Here is a 21,539-nt window from a genome sequence, read left to right as displayed (position 1 = left end):
TTGTCAGGTGAAATGCACATGTTTCTACCTGTGCCTTGTTTTTGAATCAGTGTTCTAGCTGCCTGTTTTATTGTGATTACCAGCCTCAAATACCGCAGCAAATATTCCCAGATGATTACTAATCATTTCCGGTAAACAAAATACAGTTCGACCTCACCCTGAAAATTTTTCGAAAAAGGAGCATGTAAATTTGGTATTCACTGCCGATTCCTACATCTATGTTATAATTTCCTTTCTAAGTGATGTAGTAGAATTGAATGTGTCCTTGATCATATAGAGATGTGCCCTCTTTTTAGATGCTTAGATGAAAATTGTAGACTAGCGTATTTTAACCGTACTTACCCAAGCTCATCAAAAAAACGCCCACCTTCGACGACGCGAACAGCAGAAAATCCAAAACAAACCCTCTTGGGGTGTAGAAAAGAGGGGACACTCTTGGGTTCAAACACAGGCCCACCTTCCTGGGGAATCCAGCACCCATTTTCAGTACACCAGCCCTCCTATGACACATCTCAGAAGCCTCTTCGACCCCCTCCCTCCGCCTCCTCCACCTATCCCTTTTCATCAACAGCCAATCAACAACCAGCCCCGTCCCTATTCTATTCCCCCTCCCCTTTACCCCTTTCCCTGCAGAAGGAAAAAATGTTGGTGACTTCAGTTTAAATAATCCTGTTGCTGCTCCAGTCGCGATAGAGGGCAAGAAATTCCAAAACAAACTTTTTTCCCGGGAGTTTCACGGCAAACGTTACGTATTTCCTTCCTTCCTGTACAGCAACGCCGAAAGTTTAAATCTAGAGAAATTTACTGAACTTCAGACCACGGCTCAAATGCTTGGCTCTTCCGTTATCTGTGTTTCCGAGGTCCACCGACAAGATCTTAATTTATTGAGGGTTCTAACTTTTCTTCTTTTATTAAACTTCGGCCTGATGACCATCCTCTTGGGAAAAAAGTAGGAGGAATTATGACCCTCGTGCACGAAGATACCTTTTCTTGAAGATAATGATGAAATTGATTTGGTCAAAGCCCAACCTACGCGACTCCCTAGGCCGCTCTCTGCCGTAGCAGTGTGCGTTTTCTATTATTCACCTGGTCATCCCGCTGCGGCTAGAAAGACTTTTTGGGAGAAGCTGCTGGAATCGACAGATTACGTCCAGAGAACTCACCCATATTTTGTAGTAGTAATGCTAGGAGATGCTAACGAACTGGATAGCAAATCGCTGGCCAGGTCACTTAACCCTAAAACTCTAGTCGATTTCCCAACAACAAAGGGTAGTACTTCTCTGGATGTAATCCTGACAAATCTTTCGGAATATTACTAGAATCCAAGTAAACTAGCACCACTTGGTTGTAGATATCATTATATGCTACAGTGGAACCCCTTGGAAAAAGTAAAAATTAAATATTCAGTAACCGAAGTTACTTCAAGGCCGATCACTGACCATGATCTGCTGCAATTCAGTGACTGGATAACGGGAGAAAACTGGGTCGCGGTCTCTTCAGCTAAAGACTTGGATTCCCAATTAGGAAGAATTCAATAATAAGGTAAATTAAAAATTTCTCCAGTGCTTTCCCGAAATTAAGACTAAATTCTGTTCTAGCGATAAACCATATTTAAATTCAAAAATAAAGCGACTGATAAAACATAAATTGCACCTTATACGAAAAGGTCCAGAGAACCAAGCAAAACAGTTGGCAAACCAAATAAAATGGAAAATCAAAGAGGCACAAGCAAATTACTATGAAAATGAAGTTGACCATCTTTTGAAGTCCAAGCCTTCGCAGTTCTTCAGTAAAGTAAAAAGTATGACAGGTAAAAGTTCTCAACCAGTTGACTTCATGAAGGAGGAGCTTCTAGAGAAAACTGCGAATGATTTAAATGGCCATTTTGCTTCAATTGTGCAATCTTACCCCCCTCTTCCACCTGAGGATCCTCCGGTAAATTTAATTACTCCTGCAGATGATAATTTAATTGTTGATATTTCGTGAGCAATTATGATCCGTAAACTCTCGTCGTCAAAACGAACTTCCATTCCCCCTTTTGACATTCCAGTTGCTCTCATTAAAGCATTTGCTAAAGAATTATCATTTCCCCTTCAGGTAATTTTCAATAATATAACAAAAACATGATATTCTCCAAAGAAATGGAAGAAAGGGTTTATCACCCCCATTCCAAAGACAGGAGCAGTTAATGATTTCTCTGGTGTCCGGCCGATCACACTTACGTCAGTTTTTAGAAGAATATACGAAAGCTTTGTTGCCGCGTGGCTGACAAAATATCTTTTGGAAGTAACTGATCGAAAGCAATCTGGTAGTAGCCCTAAGTGTTCGACAATTCATTACCTCGTTAATTTAATTTATTTTATTTTAAAACACCTGGATGAACCTGGAAAATGGATAAATTTAATCGCAATTGATTTCAGAAAAGCATTTGACCTTGTTGGACTCAAAATCCTTTTAGAAAAAATGGCGGAAAAAATATACCCAGCTTTATTATTAAAATCATCAAGAGCTTCTTAAAAAATAGAGAGCAAACTGTAAAGTATAAAGACCAATTTTCCACTTCTCTGCCAGTTTTTTTTTTGTGGAATTCCACAAGGAACTGTGATCGGGCCGCTGGACTTCCTTTTCATGATAAATGAAATTGCTGCTGAGCTGGAGGGCAGATGGAAATAAGTTGACGACTTTTCCTTAATGGAAGTCGTATCTGAGGATTCGAAGAGCAATGCTGCTGGTTTCATCGACCAAGTTACCTGAACTAAACATGGTCGTGAGTAAAGACAAATGCTCGGCCACATTTTCTTTTTTTCGGAATACTAAACCATCTTTAGAACCTCCTATCGCTTCCGAGCTAACAAGTCATAAAATAACTTTACTTGGTGTGGTGATTTCTTCTGACCTCTCGTGGCGGAAGAATACAAAAACAATTGTAAAAAAAACTAACGGTGCAATCCAAATGCTAAAAACACTGAAAAAATTTCGAGTTCCTAAGGACAAGCTGAAACTAAAATTTTGCACTTTCATCCGGCCCTTAGTTGAATGCGTTTGTTCGGTTTGGCTCTTTGCCCTTACCCAGGATGAAACTGATAAAATTGAACGAGTTCAGAAGAGATCTCTGCAAATCAATTATGGCGGTTCTCCTCTACCTTACTCCTTTTACCTCAAAGAATTTAAACTTGAATCCATTTCTTCCCGCCGAGAAAAATATACCAAAGATTTGGCTCCTCCCTCCCCCAACTTCCCACTTACAAATCATTCCTTCCCCCACCTCTTGTCCCTATAAGATCTCGTCCCCCCAGGGAAGTGGCTGAGAAGGTTCCGAAACTGACCCCAGTCCACTGTAACACCATGAGCCACAGTAGAAGCTTTCTGCCAAGCTTTTTGAAATATTATAATTATCTCTAGTGTGTTTATTCTTTAGTTTATTTTATCCTGACGAAGTTTTATCAGACAATTTTATTCTCAATCTCAAGTGTTTTCATCCTTTAGTTTATTTGTCCCGACGAAGTTTTCTCAGACAACTTTATTTTGCTAGTTATGACTAAGAGACATCACATTTGGGCTTTGCCCACGAGAGCTATGTCTTGTTTTTGAATTAAATGAATTTGAATCTATTTATCCAGATTAAATGTATTCTGATATATTGATTTTCCAGTTCCTGATTTTACATCAAAACGCGAACCATCGATAAAGCAAATTATTTTCACTCCTGCTGTGGAGCAGATCTATCTCCTGTTCTATTTTGTTCCTATCCCTTTTGGCAGTTTGGGACTGCCTCTCAGGTTTAAGTATGGCATGATATGGTCCTTAGGAATTTACAGCTCCATGCAGTTGAGCATCATTGAGTTACAGATGTCGACACGGCTCTTATTTTTCTCATTTTCGCATCTGCTGCTTGTTTGTCCATTGACCACTAGTTTACAGCCTAACAGTACTTTTCAGCGCTTCTTCCTCTAAAAAATTTTCTAGTAGTAGAAGTCCTAGTATTAGCCCCATGGCTGTCGTAGCCGTTCCATAGTATGCTGGCGTTATTATTCGGAACGCTAGCTTTTGTACCCTTATTAAAGGGGTACCGGAACATAGCTTTTTATCTGAGTCAAATTGACCCTTACCACTGCTCCATAAAACAGAATGGCTCTGATTAAAGTCTTATGTAAATACGTTGTCTTATTTGGAAATTATTTGAAAAAAACTACGTTTTCTAAAGAGTTAAAGAGGCTGAGTTACAAGGTCGAACCTTAAAACGTACAGGGATTAGGAGGCACAGTTGGGGGGCTACCACCCCCAAACCCCCGCTTTCGCAGCCTTTAAATATAAAAAAAATTTCTTTAAACTGAAAGTAAGGAGCGACATTAAAACTTAAAAAGAACAGAAATTATTCCGTATATGAAAGAGGCTGTGCCCTCCTCAACGCCTCGCTCTTTACGCTAAAGTTTGACTTTCTCACAACTCTTTTTTAAACAATAAAAACTTTAGCGTAAAGAGCGAGGCGTTGAGGAGGGCACAGCCTCTTTCATATACGGAATAATTTCTGTTCTTTTAAGTTTTAATGTCGCTCCTTACTTTCAGTTTAAAGAAATTTTTTTATATTTAAAGGCTGCGAAAGCGGGGGGTTTGGGGTGGTAGCCCCCAACTGTGCCTCCTAATCCCTGTACGTTTTAAGGTTCGACCTTGTAACTCAGCCTCTTTAACTCTTTAGAAAACGTAGTTTTTTTCAAATAATTTCTGCACGTTTTTGTACAGTTTATTACTTATTATTGCTTGACTAACTGTTAGCTGATCGTGTCAGGAGTTAAAGTTGGGGGCTTCCGCCCCCCAAACCCCCGCTCTTGAACATTCTTGTGTTAAGGCTTTTAATTCCTGAATACTCAAATCACGTCGTACAGGGTGCCTCCTAATCCCTGTACGTTTTAAGGTTCGAACTTGTGACTCAGCCTCTTTAACAGCCCCCCAACTGTGCCTCCTAATCCCTGTACGTTTTAAGGGTCGACCTTGTAACTCAGCCTCTTTAACTCTTTAGAAAACGTAATTTTTTTCAAATAATTTAAAAAAGAAACTGAGTTTCTTTTCAAAGTATATAAAAAAGTTGCTCTGGTGGTGAATCGAACCCGAGTTTTCCGCTTGAAAGCCTGAAGTCTTAGCCGCTGGACTATACAAACACAATAGTAATTGTTATTTAGCAAATAGAAGGTATTTTCGACGCAAGCAAATTCCCAAAAATCTTGAGATGTGGTTTTTGGAAAACAGGGAAGGAGTGATCAGATTGAGCTGAAATTTCGACGATAAGCTCCCAGGCCCCAGGAAAGCTTATCCTCTAAATTTCAGCCCGATCAGACAACGTTAAAGGGGGGTTGTGGAGGGAAAAATTAACATGGGCTAATATAGGAAAACGAGGTTTTTCGTAAATGTAAATTCGGGGGATAATTTTTTCGGTCTGAAAATATCAAACGGCCCTAACAGGTCGAATTCTGCTTCGAATGAGTCCTCATTCAACCGGATCCGGGGCCAACTGTGGCCTGTAGGCGTGGCTAACAAAAAAAAAAAGAGATGAAATTTAAGTGGCTATATTTGGTTTTTTGAAAACAGGGAAGGAGTGATCGGATTGAGCTGAAATTTCGAGGATAAGCTCCCGGGCCCTAGGAAAGCTTAACCTCTAAATTTCAGCCCAATCGGACAACGTTAACGGGGGGCTGTGGTGGGAGGGTCCAAACTTCCGGCCCAGTTTACCCCATGAAGATAAAGTCGGAGGAGGATGAAATTTTGCAAGTTTCTTAGTTTGAGCTTGGGCTACAAAATGCAATTACCGCCGTCTCTCTGCGACCTCTAGGACCTGAAATCGCTTAACATTGTGGTGGGTCGCCTCTTTATAGAGGCACAAGTGTGCCTCCTTGATAAGCTCCAGTTCTTTTTCGGCAGTTGGAGAAAATGCTTGCTGAAACAAGGCAACACTGATTGAATTGGTTTGCGTTCGGAGTGCATGAAATAACTCCAAAGTAGGACAAAGAAGAAGAAAAGTTTGGGGAAAAGAAATGTGCAATCTACCCGTGGCTATGTTATGAAACTGGCCTTTTACTCAAGCTAGTAGTTTTTACGATTCATTCAGCTTTTCTTTCAGTGCTGAAATAACAAGGGTTTTCATAAACCTAATGCTCAAACCAGACAAAAGGCCTAGGTAATTTATGGCAGGGCCAAATCGGATGGTTTCATGAGGGACTACAACGAGACTAAATCAGACATATTACATGAACTCTTTTTTCAACAAGTCCGCATTCGGCAGTGTTTGCTAGTGATTAATTTTTGAGAATAAAATATTAACTTGTCTTTTCTCTTATCCTAATCAATGAGTCCTATCTTAATCTGTAAAATAATTGCTTTCTGTTGAACCATGAGGAAATTTTTATTTTGATGAAAATCATACCATCAAATTCAGCATGTCAGAGAACCAAATAGAGGAGTTTCAAGTCCTATTCACAAAAATATGGAATTTTGCGCGTAGTCCGAAAAAGGAGGTCAAGAAGGCATGTTTTTTTCTTTCTATGTTTCTTTTCACCAGGAATGATCATATCGAACTAGTGGTCACAGAATATTGGGAGAGGGCTCATTTGAATATACCTTTAAATTTCTTATGCTTTTTTAAGTAAGAGAAGAGATTGCATCACAGTAAAGTACCAATTCCTTCTATTTTGTGCCGCCAAAACGACAATTCATTCAAATTACTGTAGGGCCAAAATAGCTCTTGCCAATATAAATAGTCATACCAAACAAAATTTTAAGATAGCCAATCAGTTTCAATCCATTTAATGTGAAAAATGGGTACTGAGGGTGTATCGGATCCCTTGTGATTGTGTAAATATTTCGAACGTAAATTAAAAGATTATTTAGATCCGTCTATCTGCAGAAAGATGGGAGGAAATTGGCATCCTCTAAGAATAAGGATTGTCCAAAGAAATCCATGTAAAATTTATGGAAATTGCGACCTGAATTTGTTTTCGGAACTCTCCTCCCCTGAAAGTTTTTTTTTATTGGTGTCTTTTTACCAGGGGGATTAAGGGATCATTGATTAATCTTGAAAACGGGCCATTGAAATATTTGGTTTAATTTTTTTGGCCTAGCAAGTAAGGGCTCAATAAACTACTGCCATTTGCTATGGTTGAATAGCCTATTTGGATCAAATTGGGCCAATATCGGTGGTTAATACTGAAGGGGTTTTATATATTGGCTCCCCCGTGGACCGTATTAACACGTAAAGGATTCTTGGATCTTGAATTGTCAAATGGATTTCTTAAATGTGTATGTTGTGGGATTACGTTACAAGGGGATTAATTTGAACGGACGTTGAGTTGCAAAGAAATTCTAACCTTGGAATGTGTCTGGAAGTATTATATCACCTTTATATTGAGATGCAATCTAAAAACTATAAAATACTTATTAAAAGGAACTGAACATTTAAGAAATGTTTACTGGATCCCTTATTAATTTTCATTTCATTTTTGAATCTCCTATCTTGTTATCGCTCTGTTTTTAATTCTTTCTTTTTAGTGAAATATCTTGAGTGTAAAGTTTCAAGTTTGAATAACTAGTCTTCAAAATACTGGTGGATCCCACCACTGGAAATCTTTCTATATCAAGTCAACTCATCTACCCTTGGGATACATAACAATAATGGTCATGGTGATCATTCTTGCACCGACAGGGTTGCAGCGAACATGTATTTGGTATTTAGAGGATTCAGATTTATTTTGCCGATCAGTGTGTCCTGTATTTGCTGATATTTTGATTAAACATAGCTTAAAAATGAAATCAAAACCTGGTTGATAATGAACTAATAATCTTGTAGTGTGGGACGTGCGAGAGAAGTCATTTAAAGCTGTCTGTGAATGGAAAGATATGGACGAGTTTGTCACATGTATTGTTGTTGATGAAGATGAGCGTACACTTTTGGCCACATCTGGTGAAGGAACTTTGACTGCATTCAACCTTCGGCAACGAAAAATGAAAATACAGGTATACTAATTAATTAATTTATTTGTATTCCATACAGTACAATCTTTAAGAGACATGAACACCAGTGGCATAACTTTGTGAAAATCCTGGGGGGGGGGGCAAAGTTTGAGCAGATTTTCCCAAATCAAGTGAAAATAGCAGTGAAAACTGAAAAATAATGCAAATATTACCATAAAGGCAAAGATATACTAAAGAAAACTGACCTGTTTCTCTGGATACTTGAATTATGCAGGCTCATCTTAGTCTTAACAAGATTTTTTTGCAGAAACTAAATTTCAGCTTGGGGGGGCAAACTGAGGTCGGTAGGGGGCAGTTGCCCCCATGCCACATAGCAAATTAATTCCCTGATGATCACAATTTTATTGTTAAGCAGCATGGAGACATTTTCAACCCCCTCTCCCTGAAGCAAAAAGACTAAATGTAAATAAACTAAAAACATATTTCATGGAACAGCTGACATCTGTTTGTTTTGGTAAAAATGTATAGGGAATTTGAAGAATCGATGAAAGAAAAAAATTAATCACTGTATGTATATAACTACTTGTGATATTGTGGAAATAACGATTAGTTTCCATTCGAATCTAAATTTCGGCAGCAGCTTCTGCAGTTGAAAATAATACTGTATAGAAGGATAATCTAAATCACAGAACGAAAGTTTAATACTACATCAGTATCTCATTTATTAGCTTATTCATCCAAAATATCAGTATCAAAATTTTGTATCTCCGCCCTGTCTCACGTCTTGGAGTTTTCAGTACCTTGGTAGCAGATGTAAGGAGCTATTTAAGTATTATCTCTTGTTACCCCCGTTGTTAACCCCTTGTTATCCTATTTCTGTACCCCCGTCTGAAAACTCGATATCTTTTTCTTTTAGTTTCTCATATTTTCCACAATACTTTTCCATTTTTGGGTTTTTATAAAAGAGGTTCTCTATCTGAAATATCATCACACCCTCATCCTCTTCCCCCACCCCCTTAAAAAAAAATTTCCAAGCATTCCAAAGTCCTCCTCTTCTATTTCATATCCTGGAGGTAAGAAGTTAACCTTCCTCCAAATAGCCTCTCCCCTGAAACGTACAAATTCCTACATTTTTCTAAAAGTTGGTGTTTTTAACGCCGGACACCAGACTGATCATGCTGCCTTTAGACTGATCATATTTCAAACAGTTAGTGGTACAAAAATGTGATTCCTTACCGGTATAGAAAAACCAAGAGTTTTACTTTAAAAAAAAGAACGATTACTGTTTTACTAGTATTTTCACTAATTACTATTAGTTCTTCTATTCAATTGAAGCCATTTATTTGTAATTTATTTAGAATTATTTGTAATTCTAAATAAATTACATTTCTTAGAATTCCTACATTTTTCTAATAGTTCGTGTTTTTTACATCTTACTCGAGAAAATTACAGCGTATGTGCCTGGGAAGCCTAACTATAAAATTGGTTTTTGAGGGACAGTTTCAACACTAGGGCTATCATCACTGTATCTGCCAAGACTCTAATATGAAGAAACAACCATTCGTTTATTTGCCGAGTATCAAAATTCTTTAAATCTCCTTGTGTGAAAACAACAAATATATACCTGATCTCATGAAATTTTATGTTTTTGAAAATTACGGATCGAATCCACCGATCTAGAGTTTTCAGAAATGTTCAATTTGATGGTGTATCTTTTATTAAGGTCCCACCCCTTTTCAGGGGTTTTTCTCCTTCTCGTGTATATGTTCTTACGCTAACGTTTTTTATGCGCTTACAATCAGCATAAAAGTACATTCTTCCGATTTACATATTGTTTCCAGACCTCTTTTATTTAGAGGTTATATTGCTAGTGATAAAGATTGCTACTTACTTAAGGCTAATAACCATGAACAATTTTTTAGACCTGCTTTTGTAGTAATATTGCATAGTTTCTGAATTGTTTACAGGTTTTGTATTTTTGGATTTACTTCCGTTTGCTTCCAGCATTGGAAAAGATATAAATTGAGGAACGTCTTTTGGGCTCAGAATGACAGTATAATAATAATTACTAATGGCTAAATTTTATAAATATTAACGACTATACCTAACTGAGTTAATCAGCAATGTGATATCATTATAACCCTTTATATTTAGGCAGTGGCGGATCCAGGGGGGCGAGGGGGATACCCCCTAGCGTAGTCCAAAGTAGTGTAATTCACTTAATTAACTCAAGTTTGCGTTAATTAAACTTGCTCCTAACGCAAGTTTATCGGATCAACATATTTTGCGCCCCCCCCCCCTAAAAATTTTTTTTCGGATCAACCTATTTTGTGCCCCCCCCTAAAAAAAATCCTGGATCCGCCCCGGTATTTAGGTTATGCCTCTTCAATATTTCGTTTGAAATCAGTACTTACTATGTTTTCCTTTAGTCAGAAGTATATGAATCGGAGATGAATAGTGTTGCTTTCGTCCGCGAAGGATCCAAAGTTCTAGCCGGAAGTGGAAATGGAATGATATCTATTTTCAATAGAGATGAATATGGATATCATAGTGATACCTTTGGAGATCATCCTGATGCAATCAATGCTTTAATTCCTATAACTGAGAATATTGTTGCGACAGCATGTGAAGATGGTGCTATAAGGTAATAATATCACAGGTGTTGATTATAGGATTCAAGTGCTGTGTTTGTGTTTTGGATCCTTTTAATGTTCTGACTAAAGTGTTTAAAGTTTTCCCTCCACTGATATTTCAAACGTTTCTTTCGTTTTGTATTATTTCGTTTGATCTTTATTGTCCGTTCCTCTTTGTTATTGCATAAAAATGAATTTCTGAACAAAAAACTTCTTTTCTATTCTCTACACAACTTACTGGGAGCGGGGGGGGGGGGGGCAAATAAAGAAAAACTTGACTTTTAATGGGTGCCCATTCACCCGTATTTGGCACTGGGAGGTAACTTCGAAAAATAAGTGGAAGCCCTTATAAAATGTTAAATATTTCGAACCTCTTGAATATAGAGAAAAATAGAACCTCCTTCCAGAACTGTTTGGCTTTTACCTTTTTTGGCTGCTCTTGTTGTTTTTACTGACGACAGCACCCTCGATACTTATGGTAGAACAGAGTCAGAGATATATTTACATTTAAAAGTTCCTCTTGAAAGAGTGTTGATATGGTTTAATGCTAACTGTCTTGCTCTAAATGTTGCCAAATCACACGTCTTGATTTTCTCATGTGTATCACACGACAGCCCTCGGCTAATTGAAATCAGGCTGTTGAGTGGTATGCATATAGCATACTAACAAATACCGACGTGCAGAACAAGAAAAATGATAATGCCCGAAACAAAACATGGGAAAGAGTTGAACAAAATCTATTTGAAGAAACAGAAACAAATAAATGATATAAAATACTGAAAATAATAGTAATAATGTTGAAAGGTGAGAAGAAACAGATTAAAAAGTGTATGTAAAAAAGCTGAGGGAAAAATGGTATAGATATAAAAAAAAATATACACTGTAACTGAAGTAAAGGCATAGGATATTTAACAATAAATTATAAAGAATAAATTAGTTGAAAATATAAGGCAGTAAAGAAAGAAAAGAAGAAAAAAAAACGAAAAGAGTTTCATGACAATAAGCCTAGTAAGGATAAGCAAAGCATTCCAGGTAACGAGTAAAGAAAATTGACCAAGAGCAGCCTTAACAGTAGACTGAATTACGTAAAAAAGTTGTCAGAACTAAAAGTACAATAAAACCCAGACTTTTGGGGAAAAGCCCTGTGGTCTAAAGTGATTTACAAATCAGAATTCAAGTCCCTCTTATTTTTTCAGCGTAATCTGTTGAATTCTCTGCTTTCGAAGTCCGCAATAGTTTGCAGTATGTCGCTATCTAACCGATATAAATCCAGCATTTATAACAACAACACTTTTTTTTTTTTTTTTTTTTTTTTTTTTTTTTTTCACATAATGAAAGAGAGTGACTCTTGAACGTTCGGTTCATCAGTCTTAGGGACACTAAACGCAATTATTTGAATCTTACCCTCGTTTTGTTCCAGGTGGCTGTTGAGTTTAGTGTGCTGGTATAAGCTGGTAATATAGGCATAATTTTCACCATATTAAGGCTTGATTCCGAGTTTGAAACTGAGAACTCGAGTTTCTGGAGTCTCTTAGTAGGATCATCTAAAGATTTGTTAACAGGCTTTCTGAATCCAGCTTAAGACATTCATAAGTATCCTGTTTTACTTCATTTTTCTGCTCTCTTGTTGGATTAAAGCCAGAGTTGATGTCTTTGCTTTTCAAGGTTTGAATAACAGCTGTATTATTATTGCTTATGAGGGAAGCTCTTAAGGTTTCAGCCGATAGTTCGTATTTTGTTATTCATTTTATTCACTTGTGACCCCAGATCATTGCCTGTCCAGACAATGGTTCAATTTCACTAAAGGAAACAAAGCTGTCATTCCTTAATCCGTGTTGACCAAGAGCCTTGATGTGGCCTTATCACTCTTTCTAGAGAAAAAATGGCCCATGAACAAATTATAATGCAAAAGAATGATCCATCAGAAATCATCTACAAATGAATTATGTTAATCTCTACTGTCGGCAACTGAGCCAGATTGCAAACTGCTTTCGTGTGAGAAATTAACCTGGAACTTAAAAGGAAGAAGATGAAAATTTTAATTTGAGTGCTTTGGGATAGAGAAGATTCAATGGGATAATTTAAAACCCCTCTTGTAAAATTTAAGTGGCGATCCTTAGAATTTGTAATTTGTTCATTGCGTCGCTGGGGTTAAGGCTACTAAGTGGTCTCGCAGTCCTTCCTTCTCTGTATTAAACTCTCGTAAAATATTGTTCTTTGTTTTGTGTTTTTGGGGATGGGGGCTATCAGGGGCGTCGTTTGGGGATGGCAAGGGGGGGCATTTGCCCCCCAATAATGTGAAGACAAAAATATTATATATCCCATGTCCTTCGATTATCCAGATATGAACCCCTCTTGCCCCCCTCCCCCCAATAAAATTGCTGGAAATTCGCCCCTGGGGGCTATAGTTATTAATGCAAATACTGTGTTAAGTTGGATTGCAGGGCACTTTTCATGGTAATTCTAATAATACTAAAAATATTCTTTGTCTTGTTTAAGAATAAAGGAGGCAAAACTAAGCCCAGTGAATAGTTTCTCCAGTTAGTGGAATATTAATAACGATATAAAAGTAGGTCAAAATTATGGAAAGGTGGAAGAATTCGACTAAACTGCTCTGTAATTGTCATTTCTAGTCTTAGATATTGCTAGTATTGTTGGTGTATAAAAACCACGGAATGACAATGTCTTGCAACTTGTAATGTTTGATTTGCGTATGCAAATCATGTTAATATCATAGTAGAGGATGTGATAGATCGATTGGAGTTCAAAGTCATATTCTGCTTCTTTGGTAAAAAAGAAAGTGAAGTATCGGTTTTTCTAATAACAATACTTTTTAATATTTTTTCCAAATTGGAGGGAGAATAAAAAAAAGATTAAAATCTACGAGGATGAAGATGTTGGAGGTAAAATGTATTCGATATTTATTGCAAGCATTGCAAATAGAGATTGACACTTAATTTCAATCAGTTTGTTTAAAGAATATGCCCATTCATACCTGCATGGACGCTGGGGAGTAGGCGAAATCTCCTCCAGTCTTCTCTTCTGGAAACAATACTCCGACACCCTTAGGCCTTACAATTGTTGTTGCCTCTGCTCTTAGTACTAAGTATAAAATACATGTCTAAATAAAAGCCAAATTAGTTGAATATAATACAGTTAGCATTTTAGTAAGGTCATCTAACAGACCTATTTAATTTTTCAGAATAATTTTAAGGGGAATATGACTTTTCTATTAAAGATTTTCTATTAGCTATTATAACTTTTTTTAATTTTTTTTCTAGAGCTTTACATCTATTTCCACATCGTTTTATTGGAGTTATCGGGAGTCATCAAGATGCGTCGGATAGACACATATCTTACCCTGTTGAACGTCTCGATATCTCTACGTGTGGTCACTACCTTGCTTCTGTGTCTCATAATAGACAAGTGAAATTCTGGAACATTTCTTACTTTGAAGAAATAGATGTTTCAATGGGAGAGAAGTCAAATAGAAATAAGAAGAAATCTAACAGGAAAAACCGTCAAGATTATCAATTGCCTTCGTCGAATATGAGAAATATTTCTGATTTTTTTCAAGATTTAGCTGAGGAATAAATTTGTTTATTCTTTTACCTTTTTCTAGTCTATACTATTCCGATATTCAAAGGTACGAGCGCATGTCTATCAGCAGCTCTTGCGCATAGGCACGTACACAGGAGTTTTACGGGGAAGGGATTGGTAAAAATAAAAATCTTTGATAATCTGGAGAAATGCTTAGAAATTGGAAAAATTTAGGACTTCAAGGCAGTCAGGCCCTAAGGTCCGGCTTTCTGGTAGAAATCCCTGCTTGTGCTGGTAGATAGATTGCTGTGAGACTGACTCAGTACATCTTATCAGTTTCGAAATTATGAACATCAACACATCTTTCATGTTTCGAACTCGTTCATATTAGCGTATTAAAGATAATAAGATGAATCGAGTGGTGATAGTTTTTTCTTTAAGCGTGATTCTGTTTCATGCAGCGTATATTATTTACCTCGTTTTAAAAACTTTTATGCCTCTATGCCAAGGCCTCGGGAACTGAGCTGTGCGCCCAACCTGTGATCTACGATAAAGGCTAGAATTAGAATCTTTTTTAATAGCATATTATCATTTGTTTGTATGGTTACGTATAATAGTGTGCTATTGCGGCAATAGTGACTACTCAGGATTTTTGCTCCTGTTTGTGCAGCTGCATTTCTAATATTTTGTACTCCGTAAATTCGACTAGAAACTGATTGTAGCCTACGACTAAGTAATTCCTAATATCTTCAAAAATTAATGTTAAAAAAATATTTCCCAAATATATATAATTCATCATACTTAATAAAAAATTGATTTGGGAAAACTCGAGCGTTTATTTTTTTTTTTCGTTTGTTTCTCTTTTTTTCAGGGGTAATAGGTTTTATGAGGATTTCCAATGGAAACTCCTTCCATCCATACCAAACTTGTTTTTGGAAAGTTATCCTAAAAAAAACCTTTTTTTTTTTTACACAGTTACGTCCGAATTGCGTCGTGTTCATTATGAATTGATAATTCATCATTAAATATTTAAATTGACGCACTCATGAAAACTATCCATATTTTGGTTCACACTCAAGACAAGAAGAAAAATCCTAAAATTGGTCCTTTTTTGGAGGGAGGAGAGTTTTCATTATTAACATACAAGATCTGCAAGCGACAACCGCGGTAGAAACTCTGCTGAAAAAAAAACTTAGATGGAAACTTGACGATTAAGTAAAAAAAAACATTTTTTCTAAAGCTGTTTTGTTTAATTTTTTCTAAAACTGTTGAGCATTTTATTAATAAGAAATACTAAAAAAAGACCTTTCTAAATACCAAAATAAAACGCAAGTAGAATAGCCTTAATGAGATTACTCATGCGAAGCAATTCATAGAATAAAAAGGAAGAAACCCAGAAAACAAACAAAACCAGATAGAATGAGTAACTATTATTTGGATGACGCGTTGGAGTTAAGATAAGCAATAATCTTATCAGTTGAACATGAGTGTGCTATGTCATACTGTCTGTTGTTGATCTTAAATAGCCAGTTTAATTTCTAATTGTCAAAAGTCTAACCGTCAGAAGTGTTACTTATTTCATAGCTGGAATAATGCAAGCAAACCTACCATCGCGGGAATATCTGGCTGGCCTCTTCCAAAATGTGGATAAGGACAGAAGTGGGAGCATCACAGCTAATGAGCTTGGAGCTGCTCTTTTAAATGGCTCTATGTCCCCATTTAACCCGGAAACTATTAGACTTATGATAGGAATGTTTGATAGAGACAATAATGGTAAGATAGAAATGTTAAAAACATTAACCAGGAGGGAGTATAAATGATAATCTTCATGTTTCAGCCATGAATATTATCATGTCGTTTTGTAGACACGTTGGAAAAATGCTTATTCTTCCGATAAAAAATTAAAAAAATTTCTCTGCTATTCCAGCCTTCCAAGTCGTATATATGTATATATATATATATATATATATATATATATATATATATATATATATATATATATATATATATATATATATATATATATATATATATATATATATATATAACTTTTTTTTACTGGTTTTTACGTTTTCTTCAAAAAGTAACCTCTGGATAATGACTATGGATAATTAAAAAAAAAAAGAAAAATATCAAATGATTTCGCAGACGTCGCCAACCAATACAGCTCTGATGATTACTATATACTGTTTATTTCGGTCTAAACTAGCTCTTTGCTTAGTATTTATTTTTGTTTACTTTCTCATGACTGAATATAGGTTGTTGTTTTTTTTTGGGGGGGGGGGTATATACAGATGAAATCATGAAACATGGTACTTGTGCCATAAGTTTGAAGGAAATTAGCTCAAGAGACTGCTTTAAGGTAGAAGCCACAGTACAATCACCAAGTTATGGTAGAAGCTACTGTGCTGTTTTTGTTTGAAATACTTGAGAGGGCTCAAAATATTTGGATTTTATTAGGTTTACGATTTTGGGTGTCTTGTTTGTAGTTCAAACTTTAAAGATTTGGGGTGTCTAACTGGCATTTGCCACACAAGTAGTGACTGTTCAACCCATTTAAAATTTAAAAAAAAGTCTTTAGTAATTTTGGAGATTATTTTTACTACTACTTCTAACAACTCACTGTGGCACCAAAAATCCTGGGCCTTGGCTATTCAACTTTTAACATTTTCACTGCACCCACTGTCTTTACTAATAATACTATTTAGTTAACTGAAGCTGGTCATTTGATCGATTTTCTCGCTTACTAACATAACCTCGTTGCCTTCACTTATTCCCAGTCTTAGCGACTTAGTCTTCTTAACTTTAACTTTCAAACCTCTTCTTGTACCCTGAACTCTCAAAACCTTAAAACCTTCATTTATTTTGCCATCATTTTCGTCTAAGACGGTAAATTTCTCAGCATAATCTAAATCTAGGATAGTTTTATTTCCTCATTTTATTCCGTGCTCTCCCATAGCCTTTGCTGTACTCTTTTGGATAAAGTCTATTAAAATCCATATAAAACAGGGAAAGAAAACAACCCTGCTTAACTCCTAATTCAATGTCAAATCAGCTACTAACCTTATTTCTTACCTTGACCACAGTAGTGTTACTTGCATAGTACTAATCACTTTAGTGTATTTATCTGGTATGCCATGCAAGGACCTTCGTTAAAGCTCTTCTATTGGCTGAATCAAATGTTTGGTCATAATCTATAGAACTGAGAACTAAAGGGGTTTTATGCATGGGCGTACGGAAGGGGGAACAGAGGGGGTAGATGTCCCCCTAGAAATTCAAATTTACACTAAATATGGCTGAAAAAGCAGTTGAAAAAAGGTAGATGGCTAAAAAAAGCAACTGATAAAAGGTAGATGGTTGAAAAAGCTGGAAATATTCAGCTGGAATGACAGAATAATAGTCAAACAAGAAGCAATTATCCATAATGTCTTTGAAAGATTTAGCTGTAATCCATGAAGATTGATTGATGCTGAAGCTTATTGATGATTGATGATTTTTGGTCACTACTTATTAATAAAGATTTCATAGGTATGATAGAGCTTGCTGGCAATGTAAGCTTTTGTGAATTGCCAATATAACTTCAGCCCCCCGCCCTTCATCACAGAATCGGCTGCCTCCCCCTAGAGAAGATGATCCATACGCCCATGGTTTGATGACTCGGGTACCTCCTAATTATTAATCTAGGAGTGAAAATTTGGTCGACGAAGAGGAATTCGAAGAGGAACGTTGCTTATATGGGTATGAAGCCTTTGTTATCGACTTCATACCACTGGCTTGCCAAAAGCCACCAGCTGAACATGAACCAGTCGAAACCCATGCCATGCGGTTGCTTAAAGCCGTGTTGAAAGGGATACCTGAAACAGCAAGTGAAATTCATATCATGGGTTACAGGTATGAAAGACTGTTTGGTCACACTGATCCAAATGGTGGTAGTATATCTCTCTGAAGGACTGCAGTGGGTGTCACCAGTTACGTGACCGATGCTCGACAGTCTACTCCTTCTCGATGAGCGCAAAAATCGGAAACTGGACAAAGATTGTTGCAAATACGAAGAGCAAAGCAAATTTGGTGAAAACAATTTATGAAACATGGGAATCAAATGGATTTGACCATATAAGCAGCTTAAGTACTACCGACACCTTGCGTGTACGGCTGTTTGGAGGATTTGAAGACAGGATGAGAGCTGTATGTTTAAGTCATGATGTTGATTCGATCAGTTTCGAGGAATTTCTGTGTAGCACACATAATATAAACACCAGAATGGTTCTGCACGTTGCCTTTTGCTTCCGAAACGGCTTTGAAAGAGTGACTGTTTGTGTTAATGATACTGATGTAGTTGTGATACTAGAGGACCAATTCCCTCGTCTTCTTAATATTTTTTCCTGGGGAGAATGTTGTGCCTCAACTCCTCGTGAAAATTCCAAATTATTATGTCCCCATTGGTCTTTTGTTCCAGAGAACGGAGAAGCAAATGTTGAACTACCTGGCGTTCATTAACTGCATTTCGGGGTGTGACACAACGAGTTACTGTTTTTCCAAAAGAAAACGAACATTCTTTGCGTCCGCCAAGAAGAGCGGTCTGTACATAGAGTTTCAGTGTGTAATGCAGAAGTTGAGATATGAAACTTTCACGGAAGCCAGTATTTTCTGCTTTCAAGATGTGTCAAGAAAGCTGATAATCAGCCCTTATGGAAGGGATCCTAATAAGTTTTCCCTTACTGATTTACGAGTACAGTTGTACCCTCGTAAGAAGGAGCTGAAAGCGTCGCCTCCTACAGAGGGGGCGTTTGTCAAATATTGTAAGCGTTTTTACTATCAGCTTGCAATCTGGAATGCCCCATTCATTGCAAGATCATGTCTGAAAAGCCCCTTGAGTTTCTGTCCAAGTTTCTGGACAAGATGTTTTTCCTGTTGTTTCTAGCGCTTCCGTCTGGATATTCCCAATTCTTTTGTGAGTGTACAAAATGTGTACCAAGAACTGTTAATGCCTTCCTCGATTTTTTGATGTTTTGTGTGCTTGTGCCGGAAAGCGTGATAATTCGCCCGAAGAAGTATAACATATACATAATTTGTAGTCATTTTCTTTAGATTCTTTTTTTTTCATCAAAAGCCCTTTTTCTGCAGCTAATTTTTTTATTTTGGACGTACTTCTGTCAAGGCTAGAATTTAATATCTGTGCACTTTAATTTATTCCAAGTGGCTTCTGTTTTGACGCCACTAACGGAATGGAGTTGGAAAGGTGTTGTCACCTTCCTGTGCAGCCCTAATTGCTCTGTTCCTCCCCCTTTGAAAATAAATCTAATGCAAGTACAGGAAAGTTGGTTTCTGGTGTCACCACTTAGGTATGTTTACTAATGTGCAGTTAGGAAGCTAGATCTGATTGTGTTCATCGTTTTTTTTTCCTCTCTCTCTCTCTCGGTACCTCGTTCTGTTTCACATTCTAAGTTCAAACTTCTCATCTAGGTCGAAAAACAGAAAATATAGCTGATGACGTCGTCGATTATGCAAATTAGGTGATATCTCCAAATTAGGTGGCACACAGAATTTTCGTTGCGCCCGCCTATTTTCGTTTTCAGCAATCAATTCTGCCCCTGATAAATTCCTCAAACCTTCTTTAGCTCGTTAAAGCCTGTTAGGTTTAGAATTTCTTGAGAGTCGTTCTGCATGATAGTGATGAATATTTATATTTATGGGTCTCAACGTCCAATGTGTGACAGAGCAGTGTCTTTTATGTTATTTTATTTCATTTTCTTTTTAAAATAAACCCCGATTGATTGATTGGTCCCTGACTAGTAAGGAATGACCACTATTTTGTTATTTGTTAAAATTTGTGTCATTTTAATGGTTATTGTGCAAAATATTTAAATACCAAAGAACAGCTTTTTCCTTCTTATTTGCTGTCTGTGTATGCTTTCTTAGGTCCGAACTTTTTGTGACGTTTTTTCTGTTGTGCTCTGAGAAATCACATCAACATAGGAATTTCTGTAATTACTAGTCGAAAATTTATGTTTTGCTTCCGTCTTCGTGTATCACTTTCTATTCAAATAAATGTTTTAGAATTTTATTTAAGATAGAATTTTATTTCAGAATTTTGCCATCTTATATTTTGGGCTCGATTTTAAGGTCACGTTAACTGCCGTGAATCGGAAGCAGTACGGTACGGAAATTCTTGCTTCCTACCTCACTGCTTTAAAAATCTTCCAGATAAAATTGTATGACTTGAAGTATTTTGAACATGGCAGATTTGGATTGGGTGCCTTATATGTGTATTCGAAGCCTGCAATTTAACCGTTAGACAAAGCTGGCATGGTATGACGGAGCATACAAAATAATATAAATCTCCCCATGATAGACAGATAGATAGATATTTATTGCAATAAATGTTGTCTAAGCGTTTTCTTTTTCTTTTTTGAAGCGAAATCTCGAGAGTCATTTTGTTTTATTTTCATGAAGTTCAAAATTATTGGCTAATGTTAATTTTTAAAATCAAAAGAATGGAACTAAGCATATTCCAAGGATAAATAATTACACTAATAGGGAAACTCTTATATTTATTCATTTATTTCCAGGAACCATCAATTTTGAAGAATTTTGTAGCTTGTGGAAGTTCATAACAGACTGGCAGAACTGTTTTAAAAACTTTGACAGGGACAATTCTGGTACGATAGACGTCAATGAGTTCAGACAAGCTCTGACAATGTCTGGATACCGTCTTCAGGTAACTAACGTGCTTAGAAAAATAAATTGCTAACATTCTTTACGAAGTTCGAAAAAAAGTTTTTTTTCTTTTACAAAAATGGAAAATGGCCAGCTTAGATACCACTTCTGGTTTTATATTCTGTGAATTTTTATGTGTAACGAACACCTTACCTTAGATTTTAAATCCTCCTGCGCTTCCAGACAGGAGCGAATATCCAGCATTTTTAATTGGGGGTGGGGCAAGAAGGGTCCATATCTGGATAGTCAAAGGGCATGGGATGTATAATATTTTTTCTCCACATTATTGGAGGGGGGGCAACTGCTTCCGGAGGCACTTAGGGCATCGACAAAGAGTCTCCAGTCTTCACGGTATCCTGCTGCGGCCAGTACATCTTCCCACTATTTCAATTATATAAATAAGCAGAATAAAAATGAAATAGATAACACGGTGAAAGAAAAATGATCTCAACTTGCCAAAACATTGTCCTTAGTCTTTAAATGCAGCGATTTTACCGACTCAATTTTTAAATTAGGTAAAAGACTAATATAATAAATAGCGATAGGATCAGTGGAAATAGATGATAATAATTATAGAAAATCCATCGTTACCTTTGTGCTGTTCAATAATTACATCGGTTTTGTTTGTCAGACATGACTGGGGATTCCGTAGTATTCGGTAGCAACTACTAGTCGGTACTGTCTGCGAGA

The 21,539-nt window shown here is 36.7% G+C and overlaps 2 protein-coding genes across 2 annotated transcripts in view; both read left to right on the top strand.

Annotated features, from left to right (window-relative positions):
- The window catches only part of LOC148953111 (WD repeat-containing protein 55 homolog), a 56,733-nt gene extending 42,530 nt beyond the window's left edge, over window positions 1-14,203 (top strand). The window contains exons 6-8 of the mRNA XM_089088302.1: window positions 7,835-8,001; window positions 10,389-10,603; window positions 13,874-14,203. Coding sequence (XP_088944428.1) covers window positions 7,835-8,001; window positions 10,389-10,603; window positions 13,874-14,186 — 695 coding nt within the window. The 3' untranslated portion in view covers window positions 14,187-14,203. The remainder of the gene's footprint in view (window positions 1-7,834; window positions 8,002-10,388; window positions 10,604-13,873) is intronic.
- A 1,446-nt stretch (window positions 14,204-15,649) lies between these two features.
- Window positions 15,650-21,539, top strand: part of LOC148953110 (programmed cell death protein 6-like) — a 31,067-nt gene continuing 25,177 nt past the window's right edge. The window contains exons 1-2 of the mRNA XM_089087534.1: window positions 15,650-15,905; window positions 20,702-20,850. Of these exons, the coding sequence (XP_088943660.1) occupies window positions 15,725-15,905; window positions 20,702-20,850 (330 nt within the window). The 5' untranslated portion in view covers window positions 15,650-15,724. The remainder of the gene's footprint in view (window positions 15,906-20,701; window positions 20,851-21,539) is intronic.

This window comes from Artemia sp. Qi Xiang Cuo, chromosome 4 (assembly GCF_049724085.1).
Source record: "Artemia sp. Qi Xiang Cuo chromosome 4, ASM4972408v1, whole genome shotgun sequence".
Lineage (NCBI taxonomy): Eukaryota > Metazoa > Arthropoda > Branchiopoda > Anostraca > Artemiidae > Artemia > Artemia sp. Qi Xiang Cuo.
This window is presented reverse-complemented; position numbering and strand designations above follow the sequence as displayed.